Raw genomic sequence first — 12,332 nt, 5'->3', positions numbered from 1 at the left:
CTTCACAAGTTCTGTAACTCTGGTGAACAAGTGTGTATCTGTGCTGAGTTCAAACTGGAGCTAGTGTTCTTTTTGGGCATAAGCTTTAGCTTGGGCTGAGATTGAATCATTTACAAGGTAAGACAGAATGTTCTCTTCTTAGCAAATGGGCATATTCTGATAGTGATGTTTGCTGTTATACTAGTTCCTTGAAGAATTTTTTATTTTTTGGGTCAAATCTTGGAAAAATTGAAGCATAGAAAGCTTGCATTTTTAGGTGAATTGTGTTAAGTCCATTTTTAAGACATTTTCTTATTGTTCAAGGACTAAGTTGAATGAATGTGTTTCAAAAGTTCGGAGATCATATTGAATAAAATTGAAAGTTCAGAAATTATATTGTACATTGGACTAAAGTTCGGGGATCATATTGGTCAAATTAAAAGTTTGGAAATTACATTACATATTGGATTAAAGTTTAAAGACCATCTGTGTTATTTTTCTTAGAAAAAAATGTGCTTCATGCAACTACTCTCAAATCTCTCCCCTTTATGAAAAGAATTTCATTGACTATTGCTGCGAGAAAGTTGTTGCACCAATCTTCAAAGTAATAGTGCAATTTTTAAAGCATAAAACTCAACAGTTTTAAAACTTAAACCATTTAATTTTTGAATATATGAGTTTTGTTAACCGTTTTGTGGACTTGTTAATCATATTTGATGAAGAAAAATCTTCATTTTCGATGCACTGATTATTCATTACATGAGAGAAAATAAATAATATTTTGAAAATGATGAAGATTTTTTATTTGATAATCAAATTCTAAATGTAGTGAAAATTGCCTTGAGACGCTTATGACTATTAAAATAGATAAGGCAAAATTTCAATTAAAGAATTGAAATGTCCTCATTTTCTCAAATAATGCATGAAGTGAATCTTACTTCAAATAAGGATCCGAAGTGATTTCATTATTCTAAAGAAACAAGAGTATTTTCGTCATTTACATTTACATTTACATTTTTTTCTTTTTTCCTTTTCTTTTTGCTTCCTTTTTTTGCCCTCTTTCTCTTTCTTTTTTCCCTTTTCCCCCTCCTTTTCTCAAGTAGCCGGTCTCAAGCGATGGCCACTTAGCTCTTGCCGGTGGCCGAGCGCGTCGGTTGCCACTCCCTTTCTCGAAGGGAAAAAAAAAAGGGAAAAAGAAAGAAAAAAATAACATAAAAAAATAAAATGACGAAAATATCCTTAATGAGATTCTTCTGTGTGAAATAACGAGGACAATTTAAATTCTTATTTAAAATTTTCCAAAAAAAGTAAGTATGGCCACTCCTCCACCTTGTCATTCAAATTAAATGTACCCCATTTCTCCGCACGTGCCCCACAGCTAATGTCCACTGAAATGAAACGAGACAAGATAAACTTAATAATAATAATAATAAGCAAATTAAAACAATAGAATAACAAGAAAAAATAAATGACAAAATGTCGGTAATATCAGTGTCCCCGCTGAACGTGGAATAATCAAAATCGCGGCGGCTCCCACTCGCGCGCACTCATTCTCTCTCTCTCTCTCTCCATCGCCTTCGTCCTTCGTCCAAGACATTCGCCCGTTTCTTCTCCGGTTTCGCGCCACGGCTCATCGATCGGATCCGCCACGACACGACACGACGGCGGCGGCGCCGGCTGCGAGGAATGACGTGAATTTGTCGAGCGCGATCCGCCCTCCGTCGCTCGCGGCATGGCTTGCCGCCTCCCTCTCTCGCCTTCCGTCCTCCTCCTCCTCCTTCACGCTTGCTTGCTCGGCTTCGGTTTCGTCGCCCATGGCGAAGCGAATCGCAGCGCGCCTCGTCTGACTCCCATCGACCTCGATCTCTATCATTCCAGGTAATGGCAGTTCGGTTTTTGCCTTTCTCTGTTGGATTCAGAGATCGCTCGGCTAATTTTATTCTGGTTTGGCTGATCAGCTAAATCCGAGTTTTACGAGCGCTAATGAGTTTTAGACGCGAGTATTACCTTTTTTTGGGACCCTTTTCAGCTAGTTGTGGTAGTTCGATTTTTCTGGAAATGTTTTGTGCTGTTATTTTGGATGATTCCTTAGTCAATGTTTCCTTTTTGGTTCTAAGTGGTGCTGTCCGTTCGTTAGTCCTGGGCGATTTTTCTGTTATGAGTACTTACAATGGATTTGTCTCGATTGCAATCATTGAGATCGCATAATTGATTTAGATTGTTTATGTGCGCTAGGTCCATGAGTTATCCACATCTATACGTGAATTAATGCAGAAATCTTCCTCTTTGTTGGGTGCTAAATGCAAAATTAATTCAATTTGTTAGTGTTACGTGTCAAATTTGAATTTCCCATTGCTCATGCTGGTAGAGCTGTGAAAATACTGCAACTTATTTTGCCTGGCCTATTCATTGACTTCTTTAGAGCGTTTATGCATTCTCTTTTGCTTGTCAGTACTCATTTGATGGACGAGATAAAGTCTTTGGTTCACCGTCATCCAGATAAACTTTCTGTGAGGCATCGGCTCGCTTCTTCTATCTTTCCTTCTTACTAATTATCTTAGAGATGGGTATTGATTTGTGTTAATTTAACCTCATTAACAGATGAATAATATTAGAAGTGGAAATAGAGGTTATCGAGCAGAGCTAGCCATTGTTACCTATTGCCGGAATATTAGAGAAAGCAATGACAAGTCGAAGTTTCGGATTCTTCTTGTAAGTTTCCAGAGTTTCTACATTCCTTAAATTCTGTTTACCAATATTTATTTCGTGACTTCAACTGTAACTCTTCCGGCGGGCATGTGGAAGTCACAATCATGATAATTGAGGCTCTGCCATTTATTTCTAGCTAGGCATGGAAAGATCTAAACATGGCCTTCTTAATTCCTCTTTTCAGCTTGACTTGTAGTGGATAGACGATCTCAACTTGGTAACTGCTGGTGTTTTTGACAGATGATTCCTTGTCTTCCAGAGTTTTGGACAGCATGGAAGGGAGCTCATTACATCTGAAGTGGCTTTGAGGATATTGTCAATCCTGACTGAAGAACAATTCTTACCAAATGTAGATTCAGTCTCTTTAAACAGTTTTCTCGACAAACTCATCATAAAGGTAAACTTCTCATCACTTCTGTCACAAGTTCTTCTATTATAAGGCAGGGAGCTGCTGTCTCTGCTCCTGGAACAGTTTTAGGTGCCTGCGAAATCAGCAGGTTTCTTAACTTGCGGGACTTCTTGTTTCATTTACTTTTGGCTGACCAGCATTAAAAGGATGGATCTTTGGGGGTGGTGAAGAGAGAGCCCACGCAACACCCCCCCTCTTCTGGGGTTATCCTGCACTTGTTCAACTTGATTGAATCAGCTTTTTTTTTTTCTATTTTTTTAATTAAATTCAATGGACTTTTCCCCTTTGTGGCTCAGAATCTTCTATTTAGCTGCACGAATAATATGTTTGGAGTTATTTTCCTTTTTGTCTAATCGATCTGTAACATGAAATGTCCCATTTATATGCATGTCACTGACAACTACAATGATAAAAAATGTTCCCAGAAGATTTTCTTGTTTCACAAGATCACAGATAAACTGATATTCTTGAAGTTTTAATGCATACTAGGTAGTCCCAATGGAGAACGTAAATGGCCGTAGACTTGTTGAAGCAGGAGATCTTTGCGAAAGAAGAAATGGTATTGTGTAATTTTGATGTCTTCATACTCATATTTTTGTAAGAAAGGAATTTACATCGGTTTCAATTTTACTACAGGGAGGGGAGTTGACTTAAACAGAAATTGGAGTGTCGATTGGGGCAAAAAGGAGAAGGTTTGTCTTGTCATACCATTGCATGTGGTTATGTTGGTGTTTATATTGCAATAGAATGGCTTAACTTCGTATCTTTCTTTTTTGTGTTGTTTTTCCTAGCTGTTTCTTATTGTTGAGGCTACATTTAGTAAATTTTCAACACAGGACCTTCTAGCACTTTATTTGGACTACAATGCGGATGATTGCATAGCAAAATTATATTGTTGAGACGATGATGCCGCAACTCTTTTTGTTTCTTGTTACTTTTTAAAGTCTCGCAGATTTCATGGAGCACAACTTTTATTCCGCCGTGAAATGTTGTTCTGATTCTCAATGTTTATTTTTTTCTAGGATTATGATCCATATGAAGAAAATCCAGGAACTGGTCCTTTCAGTGAGCCAGAATCTCAAATTATGCGGAAACTTGCAACTTCATTCAATCCTCACATTTGGGTGAATGTACATTCAGGAATGGAAGTACGTCTTATCCATTTCCAGCTAATGTTTTTGTTTTCTCACTTTTGCTTGTTTAAATTGTTTATGCGTTTGCCTTTATTGTTTTGGGTACACTTGGTTGTTAGCACTGGTGGCTGCATTATTAACTTGTGGTGATGTATTTAAAGTAGTGAGACATACCTGTGCAAGAACTGCATCGGTTGATTATTTGTGAGTAATGTACTTTATTATAGCCTCCATTAGTTTTTTTTTTTCTTCCATGTAAGAAAGTCTTAGTTTGCCAGGTCTGATGGTACTTTTACTAGTAATATTGGCATTTAAGGCGTTGATGGACGATTAATGTGCAATTTTTTCCTTCCACCAATGTCTCTCATAACTGGATTTTGTTTTTAACACTACTATGAAGGAAAATACAGAAGCCTTATCCCTCACACCTCATTTGAAGATATTTTACCTTTGGCTGAAAATTTTGCAATTAATTTTATTGTTCGATCATTAATCCATTGTGGAGACTCTGTGTTCTCCTTACTTCTAGCTTAGGGTAACCAATGGCCCAAAAGGGGGAAAAATCTTAGCGTAACAGCATTCTTTTACATGGAAATGCAGTTCTTTATTTCTATTGAGGTTGTGTCTACTTACAAGTAAAATTTGCCGGATGGGCAAGCTTATGTCAGGTTACTGCTTGTCTTCAACCAGATTAGAATCTAGAGTTTCTAGCTTGTTGAATAACTGAGTGAACTACATCTTATGGGACTGTTCTACTATGCTAAGTTTTGGATTTTCTTAGATGTTTTGGGACAAAATATACGCTTGACGGCTCTTTTGGACAATTTTGTCCTTGGTCAATGTGGGTAATTTGTAAATTTTTCGACCTCAAAATCGTAGTCATCCATGTTGCTTTAAGAGTGAAGCTTTGTCAAACAAATTTCATGTTCTAAAGATCTATCAACAGAGGGAGAAGTTGTTTATAATTTCTTGTACGTGGGCATGGTGAATCTGGTCATGAATTTATAGTCTATTTCCATTTAAGTGCATATGCAATTTGGTTTTGAGTACCACTATTTACATACTCATCTCTGCCTGAAAAAATAATTTTATTTGGCCTAAATTGTTTTTGTGTAGGAGATTTGATAGAAAATCGAACCTTAAGGTTGCTTGCTGTGAAGAAAAAATGATTTAAGATTGCTTTTTATTTGTATTAATTCTCTTACTCGCTGCCATTCTTATTTGCCATTGTAAAGTTTGTTCTAGGCTATGAAGGTCCTTTTTTAATCTTCTTCTTGATTACGTAGGCTTTGTTTATGCCCTATGATCACAAAAATACAACTCCTTTGGGCTTGCCTTCTACTCAGATGACCTTGTTGCTGAAGGAACTGAATGTTCTTCACTGCCAGAAACGTTGCATGATTGGCTCTGGAGGAGGATCAGTCGGGTCTGTATTTTTCATTATCAATTTCGTGTAATTGGTGCATTTTCTTGTTTAAAGAGACTGAAATTAAATGATGCCTCTGGAGACCCAGAACTGAAGGAAAGCAACAACTGCAATCAATAAGCTCCTTGGCCGAGCAGTAGTGTTTTGGTTTTGAAAGAATCCTCTTGTTCTAGAACTCCGTAGTCTTTTGAGATTTCTCCTTTGAGTCAGCGAATATGTAGAGCCTGTTGGAGTGACTTAAACTTTTTTCTTTTCGGTTTTTTCAAATCTTGCGGTGTACGCACTTTGACTTTTTTTCTTTTTTATTTTTTTGTGATTCTTTTTCAACAAAAAAAAAGTCATATTTTTTTCTTCATTACTTTTAAATTAAATAATATTTTAAATTTTGACGAGAACTCTAACAATGTTGTTTTTTGCTTTTCGTAAGTCAAAACAAACCTAAAATTTGTAATTGCTAGGTTGAGAACGCAATTTGAGTACCTTGATGCGTCTCCATCTCCATTCATTCTGACTTATTGTTTTATCCTTAGATTTTCGCTATTGTGCTTCTTGTTTGGCGTGTGCGCGTGTATGTATGTATATTATCATCGACTACTGCAAGCATGTGAGACTGAGTACACAATGCAAGTGCACTTATGTTTTATACCAATTGGATTACGGTTGAAGTTGCGTAAATTGAGCTTTTTTAAACACATGCTCTGACCCCAATTCCCCTGTTCATTCCATAAACTTTTGAAAGTGATCTATCACTTAGGTTCAGTCTGTGTTCTCAAATTTTAAACCCAGTCGAGTACTTCAGTTTTGTTTGGTATGCAGAAATTGATACAAAACCAAACTAGAGGTCGGTTGCAACTGACAAGGGCTCTTACGGATGTCTAAATGGCAAAAGGCTGTGTTTCCAAGGACCTAGTTCCGTTCCTACATGGAATCTACAATATTACTCTCCTTAAGCTGGCCCAAACTGACAGTTTCAGTTTGTACCAAATTTTTACTTGGTCCTTCTTGATGGAGCACACAACTGGCTCCCTAGGTGTCATAACTTAGGACCCAATTGTTGATGGGATGCCATTATACTAAATGGCTTACTGTGGTCCAGCTTGAGTGAACTCTTTCAACATAGTAGATTGAGTTATTCTGGGTATATTTCCACGGCATTCATTTACGAGTTGCTTATATGGTCTTGAAGCACATAAGTTGGTCAGGGATTGCAACCTTAACTAACCCTATCTACCGAAGACTAACATATAATTTCTCCATGCCACAGAGGATGGAGATAAACATCTCAAACTTTCTAGTTACTTTTGCCCATATTCTGACCTTCAATTGTTTTCAGGTATCTGGCGCATGGGACTGCCACAGATTACATGTACGATGTTGTGAGGGTGCCCATGGCTTTTACCTTTGAGGTTTGTGCAGAGCGCACTTTACCTTTTCCAAGACAGACTTATATTATTCTGGCTTTCACAATCACTTGACCGAAGTGTTGTTCGACAGATCTATGGAGATGGAGCAGCATCCCCGAGGGACTGCTTCAAGATGTTCAACCCAACAGATGTTAGGACTTACAATGTAAGTTCAGTTCTTAATTTTGTTGCACTATTGCTGTCAGCACAAAACCGAATAAAACCCGAGGATTTAGTTCACACTCCCCGGTTGGTTGGTAATGAATGAAGGTAAGTAGCCTTAAATTCTGTTTGTATATTCACTTTCAGAGAGTTCTCAGTGATTGGTCGGCTGCTTTCTTCACAATTTTCAAGCATGGGCCCCGATACCTAGACAAAATCCACATGAAAGACTCCAGACCGAGCTCATTTGAATCGATCGATGAGTACCTCAACGGGTACTTGATGGACAGGAGCAGTAGGTACGGGAAGAAGATGGAGGTGCTCGATTTCGGTATGCAAGAGATAAGGACATACTTCAGGCTCTTCCTGCTATCGTTTGTGCTGCTAATGTTCATGTTCTGTTCTAGAATTTCAAAGAGCAAGTTTAGTAGACCTGTTGTTCCATCCATGCCCGTATGACACAGCATGATATTGTCTCGCTTTCTTGTTTTGTTTTCTTTCTGCATTTTCTGCTGGGAATGGGTGGTTGATCTACGTTGTAGTGCTAGAGGGAAGGTTGCCAATTTTCATTCCGTGCAAGTATTTTTTTTTTGGTCCATTTTGTAGAAGATTTTGTATCTGTTCAAGACGCAACAATTTAATTTATAAGGACTGAACTTTGTATCGATGAAGCAAGTAATGCACAGAGAGTATACCAGTTTTGAGAAGCCACAACAGTCAAGTATCGACTTGTCTGAAATTCGTGAGTTGTACTTTTCTTTAATGTGGAAACGATTTTAAGGAGGTATTTCTTGGTGTAAGCTCTACCATTCTGCTGTTCTGCGGGGAAGAAGTTAGTACACCGGTTTCGTTTCGTGCTGGTAAAATGTAAAAAGCGTTGGCAATCAGGTGACAAAATTTTGACTGGTAATTTGTGTAGTCAGTAAGGCAAGTATGGATAACTTACCAACGTGGTGAAGTTTTTAGTGCGTTTAAAGTTGCTAATTTTTTGTAATAACCTACTACCAATATGGATTTGGCTTATTTATAACTTTTTCACAGGTTAAAGTTACCAACTAATTTAGGCGTACACACTCTTATTTGTGTGAGTTACTAAATTTTATCCAATCCTTTTGAAGCTACCAATATTTTTTGACAAACAGAAGATTTTTTGTTGTTGTCAAAAGTAACATTTCATTCCATTCACTTTTTCGGGATATAAGAGAGAAATATTGCAGTTCAACTATAAATTAAAATATTTCTCAGACAATTTCAAAACAAAACAAAACAAACTCAAGATAATAAGAGAAATAATCAAAATAACGCTATGAGTTACACGCTCAAAGAGCATATATATGACTTTTTCATACCATAACCGGTTGTTGATTATCGAATCCATCTTCAATAATGAGCATACACTAAGAACTCCATCTGTTGTTATGGCTTTGCATTTTGGCGATGCGCGCCCGGGTTTTGGCGTCCCCGATACCATCATCAAGTAGAGTAAAAAGGTTGAACGAGCGCATATTTAACACGAGTAAAAACTTCACGAAGCTCCTCCGATCTCCTTTGAAACTAGACTCGTTGATCCGAGGAGAGCGAAACTCTGAAAATATATACGCAAAAAACCCCAATTCTAAACTAAATTGGGATAGCAATTTCCAAAAAAAATGAGAGAGAAAAGTTTTTAGATTTATGCTAAAACATAAGAGAAAAGCTCCCAAATGAGAGTAAAATAAGAAAAAGGAAAAGAAGATCAAAAACTTAAGAAAAGGGTGAGGGGGAGGGAGGCAGAGAGAAATGTCCCTCGTTACTGGCAGCTAGGATTTGGGTTTTTTTTTGGGGGGCGGGGGTGGGGGTTCGGGGTGCGGGAAGGGATTTTCTGCCTGTTTCATTAGTGAGTAAATTAAGTTGTGTAATAACAATTATGTGATAAATGAAACGCTATTTGAAGTTAATGAAGTGTGATTTTGAGGATTGGTATTATATGTTATGAGATGTCAAGAGTTATGGTGATGAAATGAGAGTTTGGTTCGAAAATTGAGCGCGAATTGGACACGGATTGAACAGATGATCGAACCCACTAAAGCCCACCCTATAAATACTCTCTTACTCTCTCTCTCTCTCTCTCTCTCTCTACACCCTCCCTCATTTCCTTCCCCACCCTTTGTGCGACCCATTCCCCCCACCCCGCCGTTCATTCCGCTGAAGACTCAAGAACCACCCAATGCCTCTCGCCGTTCATTTGAGCCTCAATGGTGGCGATGGCGGTCACCACTTCTCGACACCGCTCCCTCGACATAGCTCTAGCCTCCTCAAAATTTGAAGCTTGCCATTCCTCTTCCTCTAGCTCTCGGCCGCGCACATCCAAGGAGAATTCGAGCTTCCTTTGGCCGCGATTCGACTTCGTTTTCACTAGGTTTTGATTCTGAGGCAAATAAAGCTTCTGATCCTTCTACTTACTTGTTGATTTATCCTTAGATTGGCCGCGATACAGTATCTTGGAAATGGATTTATGAAACTGAAGTTCGTCTTGCATGAACTAGGAAACAAGGTGGATCTGATGACTGATGATCTTTGCTTGAATTGCCGACTGTGATTCATAGATATTATGATTGTGTAGTTTGATTGTGTGAATTTATGTGGATTGAGCTTGAATTTGTGTTGCCTACCCAAGGAGAGTTCGGCCGTGTGAGTGGTTTGAGCATGGGGTGTGTTGTGGTGAGTTCTAGCCCTTGATTCTAGTCGTGCGTGTGGAGTGTGATGCCGTATTGTAGTCGGGTCGTCTTGTGATAGTGTTGGATTGCATTGCATCTAAAGAATTGAGGCATGTATTGTGTTCTGATGTGAGAAAGACTGTGATCGAGTTTGTGTAGAGTGGAAGTCGTGTGATGAGTCTCGTGTGATGAAATTGCATTGAATCAGTAATCCAAGGATCTCATCGGCTTGTGTCCCGACGAGGATGTTATATGTCCGCTTGTGTCCGGACGATTGCCCCGTGGGAGCCTGATGAAAATCGGGAAGTCCATGACATGTGTCCTATTGGAATGGTGCTCCGGGTAGGGGAAATTGAGGCGTGTGTCCCTCATGATTTCTGTTAAATTAATGTCTCGAGTTTGAGTCGTTTATGGAATTCAATGTGATTGAAGGATAAATATCGGTTTTGTTAACCGATAGGAAGGAAATCCAAAGTATTCTAATTAGATTAGAATTGCTTTTGAAGTCATATCGATATACGTACGCGGGGTTTTGTTTTCTATTGAGTAGGCTTCGTCTCTTGGCTTGTACAGTGGACTGTCTTGTCCTGTCATTGGTCGGTCAATAAAGGAATTGTTCCTTTGACTTCTTGAAGCCACACAAGGGCAACAAGGCAGCCGTATAAAAAGGAATCTTGTGGGCCCAAGGATGATTAAAAAAAAAAAAAGGAAAGAAGAATATGCGATTTGACCGGTTGACCAAGATTTGGTTTTCTTCACCAAATCTTGCAGTGGACGGTTCCGTGGGTTAAAGTCGCATGAACAGAGAACAAATAAGTTAGTGGGTCCGAGCCGCACGAAGAAAAAGAAGGAATCCGTACATAGCGTTTCTTGAAGCCACTCGTAGAACGAAGAAAAGAACCTCAAGGGCGTTCTTGATTCCGTCGTACGTAAGCAAAGAAGATGAGTATCGTTTTTTTCTTTATGAGTTTTCTGAGTGAATTCTCTGTGAGAGATTGTGAGATAATACTTATGGGTTTGCTTTGGGCTTAATTTAGGTGCGGGAAACACTTAAGTGCATGAGCGATTGTAAATCTGACTCTCCGATTATAGTGAATTATATTGCTGGCTTTCTCCGTGGATGTCGGTATCGATCTCGGATCGAACCACGTAAATATCTAGTGTCCTTTATTGTTCCATGTAATTTCTCTAGTGATTTCATATTGACTTATTTGCAAGATCCATTAGTATTTCCGCATTGTTATCTCAAGAATTGGTATCAGAACTACGGTTAAAGTTTCCGTAGTTGATTTGGGGCTTTTGCTTGTCCGATCATTGTCAAGAAATTTCTTATTGCAATTATGTCCGGAGCAAAATTTGAGATTGAGAAGTTTAACGGAAGGAACAACTTTGGATTATGGAGTCTCAAGATGGAGGCATTATTAATGACTCAAGGTTTGGCCGAGGCATTAGAGGGCAAGGGTAAGTTGCTCGAAACAATGAAAGATGCCGAAAAGGACGTGCTAATGAGGAAGGCAAGAAGTATAATCATGTTGCACCTATCGGATGAGGTGTTGATAGAGATAGCCGAGGAGAAGGACGCCGCATCATTGTGGGCGAAACTTCAAGCACTCTATGTTATGAAGGGTTTGAACAATTGATTGTATATGCTGAAGATGATGTTTCGGTTTCGAATGGCTGAAGGTACATCTATCAGAGTCCACTTAGATGAGTTTAACAAACTCATGATGAACTTGAAGAACGTCAACGAGGCCTTGCCCGATAAGAAACAATGTATGATGTTGTTAGCAACTCTACTAGATTCTTTTGAGCACTTTATAGATTCATTATTGCGGGGGCGTATTACGATTACCTTGGAAGAAGTAAAGTATGCTCTATTATTAAAGGAGTGGCAAAAGAAGTTACGAGAAGATAACTTGACGCAAGGCGGTGCGCAAGGTTTGTTCATTCGTGGAAGAGATGAACATAGAGAGTCCGGACGTAACAGATGGAAGAGCCGTTCTAAATCGAGGTCCAATGTTCGGAACCGTCGATGTTATCACCGTAATGAGGTATGGCACTATAGGAGAGATTGTTCGAAGTATAATGGTAAAGGAGTTAAGGTGGAGTCCGTAGGTGATAGTAATATTATTACCACAACGGATAGTAGTTTTAGTGATGTCGATGTTGTGTTAACGGTTGCCACGAGTTCATCGGGTGATGAATGGGTGCTTGATTCTAGATGTTATTATCATGTGACTTCTCATAGACACTGGTTTACTATCTATCGATGCACGGAGGGTGGTAAGGTGCTTATGGGAAATGGTGTTGCTTGTGAAGTAGTGGGAATTAGAACAGTTCAGATTAAAATGCACAATGGAGTAGTGCAAGCGTTGACAGATGTGAGGCATGTACCGAAACTAAGAAAGAACCTTA

General features: G+C 38.8%; 1 protein-coding gene across 1 annotated transcript; it reads left to right on the top strand.

Annotated features, from left to right (window-relative positions):
- Positions 1-1,488: 1,488 nt before the first annotated feature.
- On the top strand, positions 1,489-7,885 carry LOC115753997 (carboxypeptidase A6). Its single transcript, XM_030692883.2, has 11 exons — positions 1,489-1,857; positions 2,432-2,489; positions 2,581-2,691; positions 2,948-3,085; positions 3,587-3,656; positions 3,734-3,789; positions 4,120-4,245; positions 5,517-5,656; positions 6,990-7,062; positions 7,151-7,225; positions 7,369-7,885. The coding sequence occupies exons 1-11, from the start codon at positions 1,712-1,714 to the stop codon at positions 7,678-7,680; spliced, it is 1,305 nt and encodes a 434-aa protein (XP_030548743.1). The 5' UTR covers positions 1,489-1,711; the 3' UTR covers positions 7,681-7,885.
- Positions 7,886-12,332: the final 4,447 nt, after the last annotated feature.

This window comes from Rhodamnia argentea, chromosome 4, assembly GCF_020921035.1.
Source record: "Rhodamnia argentea isolate NSW1041297 chromosome 4, ASM2092103v1, whole genome shotgun sequence".
Lineage (NCBI taxonomy): Eukaryota > Viridiplantae > Streptophyta > Magnoliopsida > Myrtales > Myrtaceae > Rhodamnia > Rhodamnia argentea.
This window is presented reverse-complemented; position numbering and strand designations above follow the sequence as displayed.